Below are 25,597 nucleotides of genomic sequence, written 5' to 3' on the forward strand. Positions count from 1 at the left end.
CTAAGAAGTATCACTTACAGCAGCACTTAGTATCACATCAATACCAGCTTAAAATGAAGATCAGCTGCCTAATCAACAGCACTACTTCTTGAAAAATTTAGTATTTACCTTGTTATTTTCCCATTCAACCTCTGAATGGGCCCAATTTGGTCCAGTAAAACACTGGAACAGTATGATTTTATGTGCAAGCAACGCTTGCAATGGGAGAAAACAATTCTATGCAAGGGAGGCACCAAAACTGGGCAAAAAAAGTACTGGTCAATAATGAAGAAGTTATTGCAGGACGATGAATTACTTGCTTTGTATACAGAAGCCCCAGTTGAATGTGCTGTCTTACTGTTCCTGTTACTGATAAAAAAACCATGGAGTCATTACTCTACAGTAGTGTTTTTGGAACACATTACAGTGAAGAGATGACAAATAGTCATCCCTAATATTTAAGTTTCCTTCTCTTGAAGGTTTTTCTAGTGTTAAGTCTCCTGACTTAACTGACTGAGTTAAGTCTCCTGACTTAACTCAGCAACTGACACGTTATATTTGTGGAATGGTTTTGTACAGAATTGAAGGGTTCGGTTTTGGCTGGGACCATGCACGGCTGCAGGCAGCTTTACAAGCTGTTGATGCCCTAATTATGCAGCTCACCTCAGCCCATGCCTGTACCGTCACTAGTAATGTGAGGGTTTTCCTGCAGAGTCTGCCAATCAGCCATTTTGACATGGGCTAAGCCAAGCTTGGCTTTCTGTGTCCTGATCAGGATTTGAATCCAGTTCTCCAACCACAGAGACTGGAGAATAATTCCCTCCACACCAATCAGTGAGAGAGAACAAGCTATCTGAAGTATAAAAGGCAGCACAATTACCCGAAATCTGAGTCTGCACCATCTGGAGTCATGTGTTCTGGGTCTGTGCCATTTTCTAATATAGGAGGCGTTTTCCTGTGTTCCATTGTTAAGCCGTTGGCTGATTTACTTGAACTCTGTAATGATGGCCAGGCATCTTTGTTATTACTGTTGGGTCTGGAAAAAGGCAAGAGTTAAAAAAAAAAAAAAAAAAAGAAGAAAAAAAAAAAAAAAAGAAGAGTTCAAGTTATGAAGAAAGTGTTTTAAAAATTGTAAGCACTGAGGAAATGAATCCTTGTGCCAGATAAACCACAAAAGCAGATTTATCTGGATATTAGAATTTAAATGGTGATGATTAAAAAAAAAAAACATCAAGGGGTAGAGATGGGAAAAAGAAAACTGGGCAGAACCCTCAGTATTCTTCACTGAATAGATAACTGCACTGCCAACACTGGAGTCTGAACATGTTCACTCAGGAAAAAAAAAAAGTCCACTGACAGTTTCAAGTACCCAGACCTATGTATACCTCATTTGGAGTTACTGGCTTAATCCCATAAGTATTTTAAGTCATTTAAATCATTAACTAAACCATTTTTAAGAAAAAAAAAAAACCTTCTACATCCCAGGATCTATCAAGCCTGGCTCAGATTAAGTTTGTGTTTTATTCCTGCACAAGAGTCCACAGCATTACTAATGGACCATGAGACCAGTCAGATGAACATTTTTCATTCAAGTTACTGCTCATTTCCCCTCCAGTTTAAAGCTATAATTACTCCTCAAACAAAGACCCATTAAATTCCATTTCAGAGAGCACATTCAATCTGAAAATTTCAGAAGACTCAAAGCCAAAAGTATCACTGAAAATAGTTATATTTTATACAAATTAAAGTACTCTGGAATATTATCTATAACCAAATGCATTTGAGTACACTGTCATCCAAAAAAAAAAAAAACTATAATAATCCAAAGTCTCAATATAAGAGGTTTATCTTTACCTTCTCCACTTTTCTTCCCATTAGCTTCAGCTTTTCATTTGTTTCAATTATGATGCTACTTTTAGTGTTCAAGTGCTGTAGCTCAACTGCTGCTTTTGTAACTAAAAAGCCCTTAAAAAATGTATTTTCTGGTAAACATGTTTCTTCTGCTGCCCCATTTAATGTTCTTAATACATGGTCCAACACCTACTCTACATATCCAGATCAACTTAAGTTGACAGTCATAATCTGGAGATTCCCATAGCTGTTTCATTCAGTTAGGACTGGTATTACTAGCTAACCTCAAATGCCTATTAGTATTTAATGATTCGCTACTCCACTTGTACCCCTTCTCACATACCCATCCAACATGCATGCAGATGAGACTCATAACCAATTTACATGTCTCATCCTTGTTTTGTACACATTTGAAAGAGAGTTAGCAAGTTGATCGGATATTGAGCAGTGAAGACAACCTATACGTCCTTATAGCAATTTAATATTATCTCAAAATGACCCACTCACAAAGGTGAGTCATAAATCTAGATATAAGCAGACTAAATTATTAATAGACTTCAAATACACTATGTTCGCTACAATATAAAGTCACCTTCATACTACAACTTGAAAATGTCACAATAAAAATCAGTTTTGCAACCAAAATGAAAAGTTAACAGCCTTATGTGGCATTTTGTACGTGTTCTTATTGTTGTTTTTTTCTTTTATGTTCAAAACCATATGCTTCCAAAAGCCTTCTCCAGAAGACCAGTAAGTGCCTAACAAGTGTTTTTTCCTCTTCCAGCAAATGAAAACATTTGTTTCAGTTCTTAGGGGAAAAGTCAGTAAGAAAAAAAAATTTCAGAGTAGGAACTTTGAAATACGAACAGAATTTTGAAAAAGCATTTCTGCAGAGTTTAAGAAATGTTGTCTTCCCTATTATTGTTTATGTATAAATATCCATCTACTATTCAGAAGCCAACTACAGTTTTCTTCCAAAGTGAAAGAAATCGGCATGCCAGAAACACGACTGACACAAAATTGTCAGAAGCTCTGATCAACTGGCAGATCATGAGTGAATCAAAACAAAGAAGAACATGACTAGGTACAAAGTTGTAAAATTGCAAAGAACATTTACCAGCTCACAAGCTAAATATTGTACTGATAAGACAGGACTTTAAGAAAATAGTTAAAAATCCCAGCTGCAAGAAGAAACATACTTTGCAACCCACAAGATGGTACCTAGTCATTAGGAAAGATCAGATTCTGTGTGATGATGCTGTTCAGTTGAAAAGAGAAACAACTCCAGATTACTTGTTCCCTTTAGAGAAACATGCCATTTTTTCCTCAGAAGTGCTAAAAATTTTAGCACTGGTCATGCTCCAATTCATACTTGCTACCCAAAGGCTTAAGCTTGCTGCTGTTTAAGATGGAGCATTCTCTCTTATCTGGTACCACTTATCTTCATTTGTCTTCCTTGGATCTAATAAGGTGTCAAATTATTATTATTTTATGTTCAAAGTCTGAACTAATCAATGCACAAGCAATGCAGGAAGCAGTACGTTTGCTTTCTTTGCTATACTGTTCCTTTCAAGTCAGTACTGAACCAGTGCACAAGAAATAAAAAGCTGTAACAAGTCCTTGAGAAAAGATCAAATTGGAAGCCTGACCACTTGCAGTCAAAGAGTGCATGACACTTCCTGTAGTGGATTAAGAAGATAATTGCAACTGGTATGCCAACTCTCAGAATTGTATTCTGTGGATTGAAGTTCCACTAACATCATTTTAGATACAGTGCTTCCTTTCTTGCTTAAATTGTTCTGCAGTGACGTTACCAGCAGCAAACCATCTGAAAATCCACTGGATAAATTGGCCCACAACACAAAACACGATCAAGGCCAAGGTGCGCATGAAGCACAATTTAAGTTTTACATTTCACCCTACCAGTGTCACTATAAGAATCCTAGTATGGGAATCCTACAAAAAGGAGCAGAGGAATTTATTAATAGCTTCTATCTTAAATATAAGGTTTGAGCAGATAAAGAACAGGAGGACTGACCACCTTAGACTTTCATTCACATTTGTATGACTGTGCTCAGATCAATAGAAATCTTTTCATAACTTCATGAATAAAAACCTACTGCAACAGAACAAAACAAAATAGCAATAAGTGCTATTTTCTGATTAAAACTGTGAAAATATTTCTCGTGAATTTCCAGATTCCAAGATTTTTATACTTAAAAGAAGAACTGCAGAGTCACGCTACAAAGACAAAATAAGAAAAGTATATCAAGACACTAGGCTGTCTGTTGTACAACGAGACTGCATCCATATATCAAACACTTTACCAAGAACGTTAACATCTGTTACTTAATTACTACAATATATATTTATGAAAATATGAAATGAAAGATCTTTAAGAATAAGAAAGCATCACTTGGAAATACTGATCCAAATGCATACTTGGTAGAAGTGAGTATTAGAACAAAGCATTGCACAGCCCTCTAACTTCAGAGAGAGGAATGTTACCTAAATTTTTCACACAATGCACACTGAAAAGAGCAGGCTATTTAAGGAATGCAAGAGGAACAAGAATGTCTTCTGTGGAGTAACCAGTAACAAAACATTGCCAAGCAGCAGCATCAGTACTTACGCATCGTACCTCTGCAGTGCTGTCACTTTGTTCTTGTTCTTGTCAACTGTACCCGTAGATAACTGAAGAAAGTTGGGGTTTAGTTTGTATAGTTCTTGCAGTAGTTTCTGTTCATATTCTTGGTGCTTACCCGCCTGCAAGGAAAGAGGAACTTGCAATGAACAGACACTAATTTCACATATTTATATACATCCCAAAACTTAGTAATTGAGCTGTACCAGCTTAAGAGGTCACCTGGACAGACTAAAAAAGTTTTTCTTAACCTCAGTACTGACGTGACACCAGCAAATCTAAAGCTTGCCTAGAAATAACTCAGACAGATTTAGCCAGTTTATATATATTCATATACATATATATATATATTTTTGCTTCCAATGCAGAAAAATAGTTGCAATTTGTTAAAAGTCAGTTTTCCATTCTAATAACAAGCTTCACTATATAAACTCTACATCATAAATATCTTAATATCAAAGATAAGCTTACAGTCTACATTCTACATATTGACTATACCATCTTTTCAGAAAATGGACTGAACAAAATCAAAGCTTGTTTCCAATCAGAAGTTCCCCTACATAAGTCATTCCATATAGGCTTAATAAAACACCACTGAGGTGATACAAGTGTTACCTAACATGTGACAAGGAGCATGTTCTGACCAGTAATTGAAAAGTCATTCCTTCTAGTAATTGAAGAATTTATTTTAACTGAAATGATCGAGAACATCTTCTTGCTTTCAGAAATGGAGGATTGACCCCATGTCAGAATGCTAAGTCTGGCAAGTAAGAGTATTTTTCAGTCTAGCTTATCTATAATATTGTGCTAAAATACTTAAATACTATTTGCAAGTTAAGTATTTTAATAATTTCAATCAATATGCAAATTGAACAGTGAATAGCTTCTATCTACAGATTTCAGATATTAAGAGATGTCCTTCAGCAAGAGAGTAAGTGTCAAGATTAAGACCTTCTGAATCTTAAGTCTCAAAACAAGAGTTACCTATGGAATCCTCAAAAAAGGATTTGAAGGCTCTCAAACTACATTTACAATTAAAAAAAAAAAATCAACACTTGTATATTACTTAATCCATTCTCTTTATAAAGGTTTTGTTGGGATAGGAATGGAAGTGAGAGTACTGGCAATATGGACATCATCCTAGAGAAACACTATAGCTTACAAGAATGCTATTCCTTTTTCTCTGCCTCCAAAAATTAAGCAGGGAAATTTACACTTTAAACAAGATTCAAAACAACAAAAATCCCACACAAAACCTAACAAAACAGTAAGAAAATCCACATGCTAAATAGCTAACTTTAACTTGTCTTTATGGGTGCTGTTAGAAAGGCAATTCCATTCCCCATTTCAACTAAATCCTCCAAATCAGTCAAACATTACTTAATATCTTAATGTTTTTGGTACTCTATTTGGTTCTCCATTACAGATTGATTTTGAACGGACACACTTGGGGAAAGTTCATCTGAAACTACACTTACATAGTGTTGGCCTCTGAATTGGCCTTTAAAACTCATAATCTGTGCTAGATCTGTGCTAGGCATCATAAGGAAAGATTCTGATTGAGGATCACAACATTTAGCTTTGCAGCCTTTACATTATTGAACATAATGCATCCAGTCACTGCATCTCAACTATGCTCTTCAACTATACAGAGAGTATAGAGAAGAACAATAAAGATTACCACTGCAAGGGAAAAACTGCTTTACCAATGTTTAGGTGACCAGAAAATCTGCAGTTTGGGGAAAAGGCTGAGAGAGGTAGAAACCAAGTTTCAGAACACCACAAAAACAATGTATAATGTAACAACGCATTTAGCTTGTAGTAATTACCACAATGCTACAACTAGGGGACAAATGACAAAACTGACTAGGAATCAGTTTAACACTAACAAAAAGTATAGTGAAATTTTGGGGCAAAGGGCTGTGGACATGATGGTATGAGCAGGTTCAAAACAGATTAAGTAAATCCACAACTGACAGCTCTATAAGAATCTAAAGAGCCTGTACACATCTGAGTGCATGTTCCTGTCTATTAACAGATCTAAGTGGTGGTAGAAATTCAGAAAAATTAACAGAGGAAGTTGCCTGGTTTGCAAGTTCTAGAAGTTTAGTTCTTATTCCTAATCACCTGAAAAGATATATACAGCAAGAACTATTCATCTGAACAAGCAGGATATATTTTCTTGAATTAAAAATAAAGCTTAAATTCTCAGAAATAATTACTATTTTTTAAAAAATGTTTAATAGATACTCTTCCTTATTTTCTGCCTTAAATCAGTGCAGCACACAACATCCACCTGTACACTAACGCTAACACTGGGAGTGTGGATCATCTGCTTCATGTACACACCATATGTCAAAACTACAACATGCATGCATACCTAAGGTTGAGTTTAAAATCTGTATCATAGCTCACACAGAGGGACAAACTCAAAAGATTTCAAAACATACCACCATTGAGAAATTAAGGCTATCCATTTACTTGCTTCTCTGCTCTAGATGATAAGCATTCCTCTGTCAATGTTGCCATAAAAAAAACACACTTATTCTATTTTAGTTACCTTCAATGTTGTATGTGCAAATGGTTTTTATACCCTTCGCAGGCTAACAGATGTAACACAACTGTAGCACAGTCACATCACAACACAATAGTGAAGCCGTGATAACTGACCAAACACACAAAACCCATGCAAGTGTATTAACCTCTTTCACAGAAACTTAAAATAACATTACTTAACACTGACATGAAGAAGGAGCAAGTAGTAAACTCCACGTTATCTGAATTATTAAGGGTTTATCTCAACCTTTTTCTCTCACCAGTACTAAGTGAACTCAGCATTTCAAGGTAGCATGCAGCACAATATAACTATACACTACCAATAACTAATTGGTAAAGCATCTAAATATCATTTCTAACTCAAAACTCAATTCTATAGCATTCTGCAGAACACTATATTCTACAAAAATTGGACTAAATTAAATGCAAGAAAATACATGTGCCACATTTCACACATTTCCTTTCATTATACTTACCTGCATTTCTTCTTTTGTGAAACTGGCTGCTTCATCTCCTAGCTCGTGTAGATACATACAGTCTGGCTTTGGACACTGCATATTTTTTAGAAAATAACTGCAGTATTTTGTTGTACCTAGTGATGCCTTAAAGAGAAATCATTAGATAAATTAAGTACCAGAAGTTGAGGATACCATTAACAGCAGAAGAAAAAAAAACCTGTATTTACAAAGTTTCCTTTCACAATTTCAACACACTGAATGTTTGATGCAGATAAACTAAGAAATCCATCTGCAAGAAATCCACGTGCTCAAGCATTAGACTGTTAGAATGTACTTCCATTTTCCTCTAAATAAATCTCAAAATAACAGTCTCAGTAAATATCTGCATTCATAAGAAGTTAAACCGAGGAAGTAATTAGGAGTTTGCACTGTGTTCAACTGGTTAATATTTTATAACAGGATCAGGAAATGAAAGTTAACCAAACATTTTCTGTAGACACTAGTTTGGCCAAGTTACCCTCTATATCCATTTGCACAGATACCTAGAGGAAAAAAATCTTACACTTCCACAGAGCTTTTGAGAGGCTTTTCTTTTTTTTCAGTCTACTTAAAATCATGTGATATCACAGCATGAATTTTAACATGACTGTGCACAGACCTTCACATTCCCACTGATTCTACATGCAAAATAAAGCTAATAAGTTCAGTAGGAAAAAAATAAATGCAAGTCTAATCAAGGAAACAAAGAGTTTTTAAGAAAATATGAAGCAACAAAGACAAACAAGAATGGCCTTGATGACACACTAAGCTTCACACAGATAACTTTGTTCAAGAATGCAAGCACATCCATACAAATAACGTTTTACAGGACGTGATTATTTTAATGTACTAGCAAATAATAAATGAAAATGTAGAAATATCACCACCTTAAGTGTTCTGCCGTCTACCACCACATTATTGACACACTGTATGGCTCTGAGAGCATCTTCTGACCGGATGTAGGTTACATATGCACTGGCACTTGGACCCTAGAAAGAAAACAGGTCACATTTTTTTCTTCCTTGTCAAACAGACCTGAGCATTAAATGGATCTCGCAACAGCTCACTACAAAAACTGGTATATTCAAGGCCATAGGTTTTTGAAAATAAAAGTGACAAAAACAGGGGAACACATAGAAATTTAGATGAGATGCATAAATAATAAACAGAATAAACATCAAAACACTTCTTAAAGGTACAAAAATACTTAGCAGAAGTGGTGTTTTGACCCCCAAATGCAGAATAGCGAATGAATGCGTTTCTGCTGCTTTGAAGGTTTTCATCCTATCTACCAATTTTTAATCTTTCTAATTATTCTGCATCTTGCAACTGAACTGTCAGACTGTTTGTACAGTAACTTATTCTATAATATTGTATTTTTTCCTTTTATTATTTAAGCTACCACCTAGTCAGAAATAAATCTCTACATTCACTCTGCACAAACGTATTTTCTCCAGAGGAATACAAATGACAAGAGTCTCTACAAACTCACCTGTGAGCCTGCATATGATGTGCTGTTATTAATTACAACTTTATGTATTTTACCAAACTTCCCAAAATATTCTGGTCGTTTCAAAACCTACAAAAAGAAAAATAAGTTGAAGTGCTATACTACTTATCAACAATCTGTGTATCTGTGCACCCAGGAGCTGTAGAGATGTGCTTTTTGTTAAAGTGGAAGAGAGCAAGTAGATGGACTTCTGTTTCCAATAAAAATCATAGCTATGGACAACACAAAGCACACTGTTACTAAAGTAAAGAACTTAAAAGGAAGGATATTATGTTTTATCTTCTGTTGTTCTTTTTTTTTTAATTTTTATTTTTTAATCTAGAGTATTCAAACCGTACTCTGGTGACGTGCATCTCGCTCTCCCATGCTTACCTATTTTACAATTTGAGGAAAAACTCAAAATAATATTCATTTCAATCTTAAAATAATCACCTTGAATTTGCATTCAAATATATTAACTGCCAAGAACAAAATACTGAATTCTGACTCATTTGCTCTACTCCAAAAAGTAAATCAATTAAAATAGCCTTTTTGAAAAGTAGACTAAGTGCAGGAAGACAGTATACAAGGGTTGCTCCAAAAGTAATGCCTCCTATTGTTTTTTGTGTTGGTCCACACTGTCAGAGGTATGACATGGTATGATGGTAGTGGTATGGCAGCACAGGTCAGACCTTCCCACCAACATGCTATTACATTTCGTTGCTGTGCTACAGATGGCAGCAGAGAGGAGTCTGGCTGTAAGTGGTGACTATGTTAAAAACACTATTTTGTAGCTGAGATTTTTTTCTATCAATTAGTCAATTAATCAATTAGTGTTATTTTACTCTTTGTATCTGTTGTAGTTTCCACAGAAATAAATAGGAAACTTTACTTTTGGAGCAACTTAAGTATGACATCTCCAAGGGGAAAGAAAAAATTCAGCAGAATCAACAGTGCACTGAAACAAGTGACAATATCATATCCCAGAAGGGGAAAAAAACCTCCTGTCCTGCTCTTCGCTGCATTAGTTAAACAATAACAAATCATGTGGGGATCCTACTCAAAACAGGAACATCTTTAGCATATTAAGTAACTTGCTACCTGCGTGCCAATGGAATTGGCAATACACTGTTAACAAAAGTCTCCTTCTCTACCCTGCGATGGTCGAAGCAACTACTCTAACCAAAACTACTTAAGCAAATGCTATTTCTAATTCTAGACTATAGGCTGAAAGGAAGCAAGAACAACTTCTTCCCGCACCTCCACCTTTAGACATCACTACAACACAGCTAAGCTGTCCTCATCCAAGAGCTTCACCTGATCTTCTACTCTCCCTTCTTAAAGCAGTATCAAGGTCTTCATGATCCAGCAGCATCATTCACACTGGGAAAACCCAACAGAACTACTGGGCAAGCAACACATTCAAAAAGAAAATCTCACTGGTCTCTTCTGACTGCTCCTCAGCAGTATGGTCTGTATCCTTTTCCGAAGACCCTATGCCTACTATTGGACACCACTACAAAGGAGACTCAGTCCTGAAAGAAGAATTTCTTGACACATCTTATACAAGATTACAGTCTTGATAACAAGGCAGAATGGCCATCACAGTTTTCATAGGAGTGAATTCACCTGTACTCCCATTATGATGATCTACAGACCTATCTTCAGAAGCACCAAATAGAAGCCATTCTCCCTTTCCAACTCACATCTATTTGTATAAGAGTCGAAAATTTAAAGTAGATATATTTAATATGGTTTTTTTTTTAGCCTCTTCCTTTCAAGCTGGGTTTCTTTGAAAACATGTCACTAGGTGCTGCAACATTCAGTACATACCCATACATAACACAATTTCCTTAAAAAAGTAAAGCATCCATATTCTCAAAAGCAAAAGATACAAATTACTTGTGAATTTATTCTCACAGAACCGTTTGAACTCAAACATACCCTAAAACATCATCTGGTCCCTGTTCATTGCAGGGGAGCTGGACATCTACAAATAGAGCAGGCTGTTCGAAGCCTGGTTAAGTTTGATCTTGAATATTCTGGAATAAGAAGCTCAGTAGTTGTCTTAAGCAGGCCTCAGTCAGCATCAAGGAGCCTTTTGAAAGTTCTTTATTTTAGTATCCAATAGACACAGACGAGAGTACACATAAAGGTATCCCAGTAGTTTCTTGATAGCAAATTAAGAGCAAGATGTACAGATATGAAGTGCTTACCTCTGGGTCTGCTAGGCGCTGAGATAACCCTACCACGAAGACAAGATTCTTCTGTACAACCCGTACACTGGCCAAATGTTTGCGATTCTCTGATATCTTCTGTTTTCTCTCATTTTGTTTCTGTTTCTTTTCATTTTTTATCCTTTGCAGCTCTTCCTGGGAGAGTGGTTTGTACACTGCTGGATCTTCTGGATATGGCTAGATACAACAAATACAATTAAAAACCACCCATACAGGAGGATAACATATTTGAAAATCATTAATCCTGACATTCTGACACATGCATTTCATTCCTCCATCAGACTGTTCTGATTGTTATGCCCAACCATGAAGGTAGCATATTAAGTAAATACTGCAAATTTTCAGAAAGTTTACCTATTTATTGGCATGATACTGATGTAAGCAAGAGCCACATTCTAAATGAGCTGCCTAGTCAATCTGGCAACATTAAAAGCAGCCACAACATGACAGCCAACACATCCCATTAAGATTTCACTAAGACTGCACAGTAAGTAGAGTGAAAGTACTCTGCACATACAACTCATATTTAGTTGTTTGATACGTTCAAACCTGTATTAACAAACTTGAAGACTACAAGATAAGAAATTGAAGTATAAATGTAATTTCAGTGACCCAAGACAACAGCAACACCATTACATGACTCAATCTTTACACGGTTACCTTCTCTGAGCAAAAAGACAGGTTTCAAAACAGTTAACTGCATACTGATTTTTGCCATGCTTATTCATCAGTTTGAAATTTGGACTTTGTCTTCCCTGGACAAAGGTGCATTTCAAACCTTAAGATTATAGTCTACAGACTTCTCAGACAGACACAACACTAGATTATAATTTCAAAGTTAACCACCAAAAAAGAGAAACGTGCTTGATATTACCTAGAAAGATGTACCTAGAAATGCTGTATTCACGTAGAGCGTGCATCTATTGCTATAAAGGCAGTATTTTAGCCCAGTTATTTAGACTACAATGCACAGTCTTCTGTCCCAGACTACTACTCCAAGCAGTCCATGTTCCTTACTTGTCCCACTCTTTTCAAACTGAGAAGTTATATTTCATACTTGTACAAACGTACAAAGCAATGCTAAGGCACAGAAGCAGGTGTATAGAACAAACTTCAAAGTATTTCTAACACTGAAGATGTAATCAAAAAAGAATAGTACAGGATGTGTGTTAAGGCAAAGATCTGAGGTAAAGAACTTAACCAGAGCAGTATGCTAAGCCAAGCACTTAGCCTGCACTACGATAACCAAAGATGTCAATCTCCAACAAAAAAAATGTGCTAACTTACCTAACTGCACTCTACTAATACTAGAATACAAAACACTGTCATACTAAATAACCTGAGTAAACCTACAGTGGGAAATGAAAAAAAGGTTTGGCTTAAACACATGTATTCTGATACTGAAAGGGCCACTCAGCAAATTCTTAGAACTGATAGTCTTCTGAGTACATCTCCAAACAAAACAAAGATCCACTTTCAAGTTTAGTAAGTCACAACTCTAGCATCTGAAGTACACTATACTTGAGACAACATCTGAAAACACACTGTGGCCAACTTCAGTAGATGGCATTGCAAGTTTAAACATCAAATTCTCTAGAACATATTTTTAGTATCACAAAGGAATTTAAATTTGTATGATATCTAGTATTAATCAGAAGTACACACTTGAGCATTTTGCATGAAAACATCATAAGGACTCACATTATCCTTTAAGAGCAATACTTAAGATTGTACTGCTCTTCAAAGTTACCCCACTTATAAGTAATGCCAAATACTTAATGCAGATTTCACTTACTGAACATTTAGTGATCATTTGACGGTGAGTAAAGACCTATCTTAGGAAGGCCACTTGAAACCAGCTAAAGTTGATGATTTTCTTGAGTTTTAACATTTACATAAAAAAAATGTATAGATATAGAATAATCCTATAGCATGCTTCACTTAAAGAACTTCTCAAAGTCTCAGAATAAAGGAGATACTGGTTTGTCCTGGAGAAAAGAGTGCTCAAAGAGATATAATTCAGTTACAGTGATCAAGCTCTGCTCAGGAACAGAAACAAGTGCACCGGTACAAGATGGAGTTCTGAAAATAAAATGGCTTGCCCAACAGTGAACAGGGTGGTATCATCTTGATGAATCAGATTTTTACAGATTAACTTCTTCCTCGAATCTCACACTAAATAAGGCAGGACTTACAAATATAATGCTGTCTGGTACTGTGCCTTCAGTAGCTTCTGTAAGACCCCCCAAAAGACCCCCCCAAAAAATACAACAAATAGTGCCAGAGTTCACTGACTACTTTCTTGCCAGAGATAGTGGTATTACAAACGTATCTTCAAACAAGAAGCATGAAGACAGTACATCCCTTCTCTGTACAGCAAATTGTTACTGGAAGTCCTCACAGGTCTGCAAACCTCCTGCATGTCTCAAGCATATGCCTGAGGACAGCATCTGTCCATAATAAAAATAGTGCTTTGTATTTGTACGGGAGAGCATGCAAACTGCTGGAGACATGCAACTGAACAGCAGTGACTCCAAAATCAGAGAGTAGAAGTGTCTTCTCAGCAGGAGAACGGAATCACCAGAATAAGAATTTCACTCATTTACAGTAAAAGTAGTTTGCCACCACAGATAACCTGTTTGAGCAACAGATGATTAAAAGTTCTCACTAGACAGTGCAGCGATGTATTGTACACGAAATGTTTCATATGCATCCTTATCACTTCTGTGACATTTAACGTCTCTAAGGAACACAAACAATTGGACATCTTGACTTGCAGGACCAGTAAATGAGTCTATGTACCTCTTGACTCAAGAGTGAATCAGAAACACAATTCTAAGCGATAGATGACATAAAATGTGCAGAATGATGAGAGTTGAGTAATTTTATGCATTTAAGGACAAGCAAGCATAGCACCACCAGCAGTTGAGAAGATAATTCTAAAAATTTTAAGTCCCAACAATTCTGCAACTTTAAGTAATGGCATAAACTCAGTCTACAAACAGGAAAATAAATGATTTCATCTTCAGAGCGACTGCTTCTAAGAGTGAAGTTCATGAACTCAGGGGACATTTCAATTACAGACAGAATATAAACTGTAAATGCCGATGGGAAACGGCTCTGAAAGCCAAGCAAAGTGAACTGACTGTGGGGGTAATCTCACAATATCATTTCACCTGTCTTCTACTCTACCCAACTCTACTAAACCAAAGGAGGACCATAGGTCCCTACAAGCTCTCAGCCAGTAGAAGTGGCTATGTTACTAGATATGCCTAACAAAAAACAAACCAACCTAAGTCAAGTACAAATCTATTTCTGTTTTGCATGGCATAAGACAAGAGGCTAGATGTTCTTAATGGCTGAGATGGTAGCTGTTTAACTTACTATCACCAATTCCTTAGATGGTCGAGAATTTGAGATCCAAACAAAGTAGCTACATCAAGTGTTACCAGCATTCATATACCTTCAGATACAGGACATTAAGATTTGCCAACATCACTGATTTACTACCTAAATTTGACATCCTTCTCTTGAGTTAGACAAAAGCTCTTCAGCAAAATGATCTGGACAAGATCTGCCAAGATGGATAATGACTCAACTGTTTATACTATCTACAAGTTGCTGGTAGTCCTATAAGAACTTCAAAAGTTCAAATGTCTCTTCTGAAGTCTCATTTCTTTTAGCAGAGATGGCCCTTGATGAATTCTTAGTCTTCCTCACTAAGTTTGTCTTTTTTTTTTTTTTTTTTTTTTTTTCTTTCAGACTTTTTTCCCCCCAAATTTTGCCATTTGTTGAAAGCTGAGCTGGTATTTATAAAGCCTTTTGAGTCTGTCATTTCCCAGATGGGTCACATTCCTTCCACACAACGGATGTACCAATATTTCCCAGTTGCTGCCTTGCTAGGAATCAGGTTCTGAAATGAAAAATACAGAGAAAGTCAATAAGATTTATGTATTGTATGCATCATACTAGTTACATCAAACAAGAAGTAGAATTTCTAAATATCAATGATTGTACTGAACTATTCAGTTATGGAACTAGCAGCATAAGAAGAAAGGATGTTTGCAGATTGTGGTGCTTTTACAGAGGCAAGAATACAAAAAAGACAAGACCATGACCAAACTATAATGTTTTACACATAAGTGTGTAAGCTTAATATTAATCTCCACCTTCAATACAATGCACCAGGAGGAATAAGGTTTGTTCTCCAGTTCCCTGACATAGCAAGATACAAGAATAGCAGCATATCAAATTATACTTTTTGGTGGAAGTGCAAAGCAATTAAGAAAAGTGAAAAAGTCATGCTTTTTGATTGTTTGTGGGGTTTTTGGTTTTTTTAATTCTTTAGTGACAATTAAAAATTGTAATAGCTGACACTAAAGGTTTCTGTGCTACGCACTATCAAAGAACATAAGTCACTAAAAATTACAGACATTCATACAAAGAAGAATACTTAGGCCACTGAATTTTAAGGAAAAAAAAAAAAAAAAATCAAAGAAAAAAATCACTGGTGCTACAACTGAAACCAGTGAGTTTGCTGACTTGTAAAGTACAGCATATTTTTATTTTAATCTGATCAGTTAGTGCCTGTTTCTCTCACAGTTAAGAAACCAATTGACTGGAAAAAAATGAAAATGCTTGCTTAGCATCTTACAATTGACTAGACCTACAATCCTGAATAGCATTAAGAACAGGTCAGTTCTGTTTTTCTTTTTTTTTTTTTTCTCCCCCCTCTAAAGGAAGAATTTATAGTTAATGAATTATGCAGAAATAATTTGTAAGTTTATTTCAAAAGCCATTAATGTTTGCAATGCCTTTGCTGTGTTAAAACTAACAAACATTAAGATAGTACTCAAGTTTAAGTCATACTTTCTTATTCTCACAAGCCAAGCAAATGCACATCTACCACCATTAATAACAGGAAAAAACTTAATACATACTGTCTCAACTGGCTGCAAACACATGAACATTTTCTGTGCACGTGTATGTTAAGCTACCTAACAATTCAAGTATGTAGAGGTATCTTCTCCTTGGTGGAAAGTAATGCAAGCTAACATCTTTTTGGTTAGAAGCTAGTTAGAGAAACCTAGGAAAATAATATATATGCAATATGCAGTCCAGGCCTTTCAAAGATGTGGCACAGTCACCACTCTAAGAGCAGAGTCAATAGAGTTTATCACAGACTTATTTCAAGATCTTCCCAAACCTTTCATACAAAATCCTTAACTAGGGAATTTCACTGTTACTCTCCACAGACTGACAGATAAACAGCTGGAGAACATTAACTGCCACTACACACCTGTGGCATCAAGAGAAAGCAGTTTTCCTATTAATTAACTGTGCATGACATTTGTATGCTTTAACATATGAGGCCTTGCTTTAACATATGTATTTTCGCAATTCCATTTTGCAGTAGGAATCCTGCACTGGCATGTGCATTATTAACCAGGGATCACTGTTGAGAGCACAGTACTTACTGTAACTTCCCTACAATGAAACCATCTGCAAAAATTTTACTGCTTCACCATTTTCTTCACTTCAGCATTAAGCGATTGTAGCCAATGCACAGCACAGTTGTCACAGAGTAGAAAACTGCTTAGATCTTTACCCCAGGAACCTAACTATACACATATGGGAAATACATAAACATACTGCATGCAAAAACACACACCTGCTGCAGAAGGTTCAGTATGCTTCACAAGGTGGTTTCTTCAAACTTCTTTGCTGCTGCCATCAACTGTATAGCTCCAAACAGTTTATTCCAAGCATTTCAACAGGGTCTCTGAACCACAATGTCCAACTGTACCACAAAAAGGTGTGTACTTCAGCATCCTCTATGCTTTTACAATCCAACAATCCAATGAAACAGCTGAAAACTCCTTAAGAGCGTCTTGCAGTCCACAGATGAAGAAAACATCAAGAATATAATCCACATCCATTGTAAAAGAAGTCTCCTTCCTCTCTTGGAATGATGTGCTTCATTCCTTCTGACTGCAGAGTTCATTTTAGCTTTTCTTCCAGAACCTCTCCTTTTTCCAAGCAAATTGTATTCCAATCCAGTACGATATTTGCATAACCAATCATAAGGCAGATTATTCCACATGAGAAAGTTCAGCCTTGGCAATATCCATATTTCAAAGAATCCCAGAGACACTAAGCAGCATGCTGATTGTGCGATTTCTCAGATATAATCCCCAGACTTCCAATGATGAATGATCAGAGACAAATCAAACAGTTGTTGGCAAAAAAGCAGTATAACATATCCAAATACATGAAGCAACTTATACAGATGAGGAAACTCCAAAAAAATGTCATTTGTACGATGAGATCTTGTGTTTGTAGAGTAGAGATTTGCTTGTACTATGAGAAGTACTACACAGCACAGTGCCTGTTGTAGATGACACACATGTGGAAACCAATCTTGCCAATGACAGGCAGACCTTCCTTGTAGAATCCACAGAACAAATACTGCACAAACTTGTTGCAATATGTTAGCAATGTTACTCTGCAATAGCCTTGGAGCTTGCAGAAGCATCAGAAGACAGGCTAGCAGGGAGAGCTCTAGCACAGCCAAAGCCCAAAAGAGCAGCAAGAAAATATGATTGGAAGTGTTTATATAAAGCTGTGGCAGTGAATCAAGATAGTGAACTCAGGTAAGATTATTCAGGGTCTGAGAAGGGAGCTGTAATGTGAGACAGGAAGCCAAAGGCATAAACTGAGGGTAGGAACACAATTAAATAGCAGAAGAAAAAGCGGGTACACATAGCTGCAGTTACAAAAAAGAGGAAGGCCAGGTAAGAAAGTTACAATCAAGGGATATAATTAGAATTAAAGATAAGATACTGAGAAATAATTTTATAGTAAACATTGATGATAAGGAAGCAATAAGGTTATACAAAACACTGTGAGAAGGAGGAAAATAGTTCAAAGGAGAAAGTGGGCAACTTAATGAAGCTGAAGTTTATAGTTGCGGCCAACCACAATAATAGCCACTTCAGTTAAGAGATAGGAAAAAAAAGGTGAGACTCTCAAAATACTACCTTTAAGCATTTGGCAACAGGATCAGAATACTGGGCAAATAGACTTAGCCTGGATTTTGAAAAGCTATAAAATTTAATACCGTTGGATATATTTTCCAAAGGTTTTACATGTTTAGTGTCCAGAAAAAATAGATTAAGAGCTCCAGTGCCACAAACAAAACAGAGCAGGTGCTTTTTATAAGCTTGCCTCAGACAGTTCTGCTACTTCAGCTGAACCTTGGCTCTCAGAAAATCCCTACTGCTGGAATCCTCGCTGTCTTTACTGACAGAAACTCTGGCAACACATGAGCACTCCAAATCACAGGATTTATTTATTTATTTATTTATTTTTGCAGTTCCCTCAGCATCAGCATGCCTTGGTTCTGATCCACAGCTTCCCCTACTAATCCAGTTCCGAATTTAACAAATCAAGACTAGCAGCTGCACAACAGATTTGATACATGCGGACAAAATCTCAAAGATCCAACACCTCACCTTCGAGTTATGCCACTACTAGAAGAATGTTTCCCAGAAGGAAAAGGATGTCTTTGGTATCATCACAAGGCAAAAGCCTTGTGCTATGAGCAAGACAAGCCGCTGATCCAGGATATTTACCTTTCTGCAAGCAGGACAAAGTCCATTCTCATCAGTGCGGATACGATGCCAACAGAATCGACAGATTTGGTAGCCACAGGTGCAAGGAAAGAAGTTGATGTCATCAATCTCCAGAGGCTCCATGCAAAGGGGGCATTCCACAGGGTCTTCCTTAGCATCAGGGCTGCGAGACATCTTTGTGTTCGCAGAGCAGCAAAAGTTTATAATAACTTAATAGACAAAGAAGGTCAGCACTTGAGGGGCTGCAAGAAAAAAAAACAACAAAAGAAAGTAATTGGTACTTGTCGCAACCTTTCTATAGTCTCATTTTATATTTTACTTCTTCATCACTTTCCTTCTCCCCACACAAATTATCTGCAAACACACAAGCTACTGGTTAATAACCAGAGTTTGAGTCTGTCTTCCTACTTATGAGTCACGCAGGTAATGTGAAAGATGCTATTGATGATGTTTCTCCCTACTTGGATATGCAAGCACTTCTTTGACAATTTACTAGCCTATTTGGATTTCAAGCTGTACAGCTGCAAAGAAATGCTCAGAATGTATGATATACACTACTGTCAAGTTCTTCCAGCTCCTTTTACTGAGTGCTTGCTTGAAATCTTCTACAAATTCTACTCAGGGCTTCATGTTCAAGACCAATTTATTCCTTTTCCCAGGGATTTGGAACTACATTTAGGTCATCCATTCAAACTTTTCAGTAGGGTTACAGAATTATTGAACAGAAACAACGAAAAGCTTCTTACACAGAGCGACTCGTTTCTTTGCCCACCCCCTTTCTATTTTTTTGTACAGAGACCAACCAAACCTTGGGACTACTTTTAAAGAAGTATTAGCCAACGTTTGTCAGATAAGAAACTTTCTACACGTATCAGACAACACTGATCAAGTCATCTATGCTTTTCATCAGCATTTAATTCGCACTGAAGTTGAAATATGTTCTATGTGCCTGGAACAAAAAAAGAAAAACACCCGGGTTTCAGCTAAGAGAGCAGACAATACAGCTTTTCTGGATCTGCACTCTGAACAAGAAACAAAATTCATGCTGCTACTTTCTTAATTATTTCCTGATCTCAGTCATTTGATTATGCCTCCATTCTGTCTTAAGAACACAGAACAAGAAAAAATACTGTCATACTCAAAAAGGACACAGTCCTAACTGGGATATTCAATTATTTTGTCGGTTGTTCTCCTCTCTCCAGAGAACAATGACCATGGATACCTGAAGCAGTATTTAGTCTCTGCAAGCTACCTTTACCTGCTGCAGGAAACATACACATATAGAAAGACAATTAAAGAAAGAGAATTTTAATGTGGATCTTTTGGAGGAAAACAAAAAAAACCCACACACCTAAAGCCCCCCCCAGACAGTGACTGATATGTCACACCTACAGTCTCCTTCACCCAAAGAATTGAAAGACATCCAACCAGAATTGATACCTGGACGACCACATTATCTCTGACAGCATGCTATCAGGCAAATACAATTATAAATTAAGGATGCACAATATATGAAGTCTCCTCTACCCTCCCAGACAGTTTTCCATTTCGTTTTTATCCAAAGAAATAACAGATCATGTACAATTCAATCCTTCCCCAGGCTTTTAGGAGAAATCCAGTGACAAATTCTTATGTCCATCTACTTGAAGAATGACATTTAATCTTAACCTCAGAAATGAGTTTTGAGATCAATTCCTTCCATACAGATTTCTGTATGTGGCAGTCACAGACTTACATATTTATAATATAATATATATATAATATGATTATATTATAAACAGCCACAAAACCCAGTTCTGTTTATCATTTTCTGACTCTAAACTACGATTCCTCACGGAAGAAGCTCAACGCCTGAAGGAGAACAGTACAGACATATGCAATCAAAGTACAAACTAAACATGCAGCAGGAGAAAAAACAGTATATAGCTTTGCACAGAATGGTTGCATCACAGTCAGGTTTCTGTGTTCATCAGCTGACACCAGCATCCTACAATAACTGCAATTTAGACTATTTCCATAGTCTCAGTATAGCCTCAAGGTACAAAACAACTCTAGTAAACACACAGCATTGTCCTTAGTAAAACAAAAAAACCAAGTTTCATTAAATGCTCAAATAAAAGGAAAAGGAGAATGTATATTAGACGCACTAAGTCTGATTTCTCTACATGCCATGCACTAGCAACAGCACTGCCCTCTTTCTGACCTTCACAAGGATTAAAATCAAAGAAGTTAAACTCCTACAATAACATGGCAGCTTTTACTTAATTATGTGTGATTTAATTAGTAGTATATTACAATCCTTTTGACCACCTCAAAACCACAGTGTGGGACCTTACCAGTGTTTTAGAACAGAATCTGGCTTGGAAGGAGGCTTAGTTTGCCTGGGAGCTTTGTCTTGTTTATAAAACCCATTCACACTGGCCTTTTAATAATCCTCACAGCCATAGCACACTATTTAGTGGCTTGTTACACAGATAACACACATTTCTGCAGCAACTCTTACACTTTCCACATTCCCTGTACGCAAGTTAAGTTTGCTATAACAAACTTTTTACATTTGTGTGGCAGAAAAAGCATTATAATTTGAAAGTGACTTTAAAAACTGAAGAATGCAATAAGCTGCAGATAATTCTTTCAGTTTTTATCTGGATTTAACTTTCTACAGATTGCCAAGTGATAGGTCAGTAAGTAAACAGCATATTCTGATCAACGCTGTACCCACTCCACTGTACATGCAGCAACTTCAAGCCTACTGAAACATGTGTAAGTAAAGCTATGCTAGCACCATGAAGCTGTATGTGTAGAAGGGCAGCTCTGCACTTCTCTCAGAAGAACTTCCAGGTCACCAAAATAAACCTACTGAATTATGAAGTCATTTCTGGAATCTCAGCTAGGAAATGTTATCAATTCACGTTATCACATCAATTATCAAAAAAATCATGACATATTAGCCAGTGCCTCTGGGATATGCAGACAAGCTCTTACAAAACTGCAATATGATTAACATTTATGAGCTGTTTAAGTTAACACTCAGAGTTCAGCATCTGCTAGCAATAATGCCAATAGTTTGCTTCAGACAGTAAATGGCTTGTTATTTAACAACAAGGAGTGAAGAGCAGCTGCACAATGTTTCAAGAAACTAAGTGAAAAGCAATATTTATTTGCTTGGGAAAACATCATTCAATCATCCAATCTAAAGATTCTCTCCAATGAATTGTCTCCATTTTGGGGGGTGGAGGGGAGGTTGATATACCAGGAACTGTGGCCCGATTCTGCAGAGTGACGCTCATTTTTCAAAGCCAGAACAGCAGCATTCATACAGAGCTACCAAGAAACATAACTGGACAGCTCTAAGGCTATTCCAGAAAATTCACTTTGAAGATTCACCTCACAGGAAAAGTAATGCAGTGACAGCAAACCTCAAAAGGTAGTACTACATGCAATATTCAATCCAGAGTATGTGGTTTTGGGGATTAAGTTCCCAAAGATTAATTCAACAGCATCTCAAGAGGAAAAAAGGAACACTGTGTACATGTATGTGCATGCACACACAAAAAATAACAGTAGCTAGAATTTGTCTGTACACTTTCCATAGCACTGACAATACCATCAAACAGCACTCCAGCAGCTCCACATCCTGTTTAAAGAAGCCTGTGTAAAAACATTCACAGAGGAAGGAGCAAAAGTGGACAATGTCCAGCAGCATCTTGTAAATAGAGTTAACTTGCCAATAGGTAATAATCAGAAAATAGAAATATTTAGTTGGTGAGGTAGCAGGGATAAGACATCTATTAGCTGTTGTGAAACATGAAAAATTTGGAACTGAGTTCCCTAACTCTCTCATTACTTGAGCAATTTTTAGGAAAAAAAAAAAAAAAAAAAACTACTCTCATTCCTTACACATCTTCCTCAGACCATCTGCTAATAGTCATTGACAGAAAGCAGACTGAAACAGGTCAACTTGCTCAATCATGCAGAAACCACAATGGGGGTACCTACATGCTTGCCAACAGCCCAAGTTTTCCTTAATACTGTGTTCTCCCTAGCCTATAGGGAGAACAAGTGCATACCTACTTATTTCTGTCACCCTTGTATGGTTGTAAAGGATCACTAGCATTAAAAAGTGGAATATTGTTTGCAAGCCCTAATACACCTAATAATAATTTCCTGTATATGAGGTCTAAATTATTGATTTCACTGTAAGAGATTCACATTCCAATACAGAAACATTATTAAGCAGTCAAAACAGTACTTTGGCAAAACAAAGCATTTTGTAGAAGACAGAAGGTTTAGTGATTAAAAGCTTTGTTAATGTATGTATGTACACGCAGCAATTTGTGATATGACAGCATTTAATTGTAGTCACTAACATAATGAAGAATATTCAACACCAGGGCATAGTATCCTGGCAGACCAAGTGCTCAGTGTTACCGTAACTTGCCAATGGACTGCAGCCGCTCACTCTCCCTGCAGCAAGGCACAGAGGCGCAGTGACAGCAGCTGTACCTTCCCAGACCAGATTTCATATGCTCCACAGAACTTCCCAATCTTTATTTTTTCTAACACTTTTACCTCTGAAGATTAAAAAAAAAATTCTAGACAAAGAGGCTTCACTTATGTATTGAGTAACTTTGGGGATGCTGGCTGGAACAGCTGAAAGCTCCATTGGATGTTACAACCCCCCCTGAACCATGAATCTATGAAACCTATTACATTATCCAGAAGTAATGATGTTACAGTAGCTGCTATCACCACATGATTTCTAAACTGATACAGCATATCCTCAAATTCTTGTCCTGAAAAAAAAAAAAAAAAAAAAAAAAAAAAAAAGTTCTTCAACCTTAAGAGAACCGGTTCCTCCAAAAAAAGGAACAGATCATTGAACTGGTAAATTAAAATCACATGGCCTGACTGTACTTTTAAGAAAACTTGGTACAGCCATTAAAAAGACTTTATTTAGATAGGATGTCTTCATATAGGAAAAGAGAAACCTCTAGAGTTTACTTCAGCTTTCCACCTACTGGAGTTCCTATTAGTTTTTCAGTGTTCTTCTCCACTATTCTTCAGAAAGGTAAGAACATGCCATTCTGTAGTGAAAACACCTTGTGCTAGCCTGTATTAAACTGCACACCTAATAATAACAGCCAGCATTCCCAGGTCCAATTATAAAAAAAACCTCACATCTGACAAGCTCTACAGCCTTCAGTGAGATTACCCAGAAATACTCTCACACAGAAATCACACCAGTTGAGGCTGCAAAACTGTTTGAAAATAACAGTTTGCAACATTCTGCTGCCAACTTAGCATCTGGATAATTTACCAGACTTATTACTGACCTGCTGCTTTCAGCTGCATTTGTTCACATAGGCCTAATATTACAGCTGGTATGATCTCAAAGAACGTCTGAAGAACAAGAGGCACACACTAAATACACACCAGCACAGAGCACTATCAGTGCAGGATGCTCAGAAAGAAATGTATGTGTTATTTAAGCTTGCACCAAAGGACAGCTCAGATTTTACATTAAGCAAACTTTTACTTGCGTGGTGCAGCATGAACAGGATTGCTGCAGCATCTTCAGCTTTCCCCAGCTTCTCAACTTAAGGCATAACTTGTTCTTGGCTTCAGCTCCCACAGTTGTTCAACATGATCAAGACAGAACAAAAGGATAACTTGGTCTTTCAGTATTATCAGTGATAGAACTATTATGCCACTTTCAAATTACTTTGAGTGTCAAACATGAACTTAAGACTGGCCTAATTGTTTTCTTAGCAACAATAGCATTAGATAGCATATGTTTCTTCATAACCCCTGAAAAAAACAAGCCCAAGTACCTCAGTTGCTTTGGAGGGAAGAGAAGCACCAAAACAAGGTTTAGATGGAAAAAAAAAAAATCGCACAGACGAAGCCTTATGCAGCTCACCTATAGGTTGTGGAGAAGCACTAATTCCAGCTTGAGTTCTGCTGATCTCAAGGAATAATGCAAAGCACAGAGCTCAGAAGAATAAAAACTCCGTCAAAACCCATACACTCCCCAGCACTCACAACTCCATCCTGAAACTCAATGACAGCTGATGCCAGAGACCAGCAGACTGGTATGCAGTGCTCGGTAGGCCTGACAAACCAACAGCCGCACGGAGCACCACGCTGAACATGCCTCCTTACGCAAGTAAGTAGCAAAGTTGTTCTTTACTTGTCGGATTCCTGCTCACAAACTGCAGAGCATCTACATCAACACCTGCCCTCAGTTCTAATACTTGGTTAAGTCTAATCTTTCTTTATTTGTGAAAAACCTAGAAAAGGCAATTTTTGTTCTTCAATTCATCCTAGAATGATGAAGGTGCTTTATTTAAAAATAATAATAAATCACCTTCTGATTCTCCAGGACATGGCTTTATTCCTGACAATTCAAGGTGCCCTGTTGGATGCTATGGAGCCCGCACAGGATGTTAAATGAGAACTGTGATAAAATATAGTACGAATTATACCATTTGGTATCGGCAAGTGCCTCACTTCTGAAAGTTCCAACAGATCTCAAAAGGAATATATAAAAAAAACTCTTACAGACAAATAGAAAGGAAAATAATGGAGAGAACTGCAGAGAGAGCTCACCTCCAGAGCTGAGACTGCTCCCCGACAAAGCAAGTAGGAGCCATGCTTTCCCCTCACTCCTTTCAAGGCAGAATTGTATGTACTTTTCTTAGCCTACA

At 36.9% G+C, this 25,597-nt stretch overlaps 1 protein-coding gene and 1 long non-coding RNA gene across 5 annotated transcripts in view; both read right to left on the minus strand.

Annotated features, from left to right (window-relative positions):
* Nucleotides 1–25,597, minus strand: part of CNOT4 (CCR4-NOT transcription complex subunit 4) — a 67,963-nt gene that overhangs the window by 21,119 nt on the left and 21,247 nt on the right. For 2 of the 4 annotated variants that reach the window (XM_052669478.1, XM_052669481.1), the window contains exons 2-7: nucleotides 18,888–19,129; nucleotides 11,233–11,430; nucleotides 9,020–9,106; nucleotides 8,415–8,516; nucleotides 7,507–7,632; nucleotides 4,472–4,596 (exon numbers count right to left, since the gene is read on the minus strand). In XM_052669478.1, coding sequence (XP_052525438.1) covers nucleotides 4,472–4,596; nucleotides 7,507–7,632; nucleotides 8,415–8,516; nucleotides 9,020–9,106; nucleotides 11,233–11,430; nucleotides 18,888–19,061 — 812 coding nt within the window. In that variant the 5' untranslated portion in view covers nucleotides 19,062–19,129. Of the gene's footprint in view, nucleotides 1–4,462; nucleotides 4,597–7,506; nucleotides 7,633–8,414; nucleotides 8,517–9,019; nucleotides 9,107–11,232; nucleotides 11,431–18,887; nucleotides 19,130–25,597 lie in introns of all 4 variants that reach the window. The other 2 variants (XM_052669480.1, XM_052669477.1) reach the window with 1 other exon arrangement.
* LOC128074063 (uncharacterized) lies at nucleotides 14,978–18,880 on the minus strand. The gene is made up of 2 exons (XR_008202970.1): nucleotides 16,925–18,880; nucleotides 14,978–15,166 (listed from the first exon to the last, which is right to left on the minus strand). It is a non-coding gene; the product is annotated as an uncharacterized LOC128074063 (long non-coding RNA).

The sequence above is a fragment of the Tympanuchus pallidicinctus genome, unplaced genomic scaffold (assembly GCF_026119805.1).
Source record: "Tympanuchus pallidicinctus isolate F22 unplaced genomic scaffold, pur_lepc_1.0 scaffold8, whole genome shotgun sequence".
Lineage (NCBI taxonomy): Eukaryota > Metazoa > Chordata > Aves > Galliformes > Phasianidae > Tympanuchus > Tympanuchus pallidicinctus.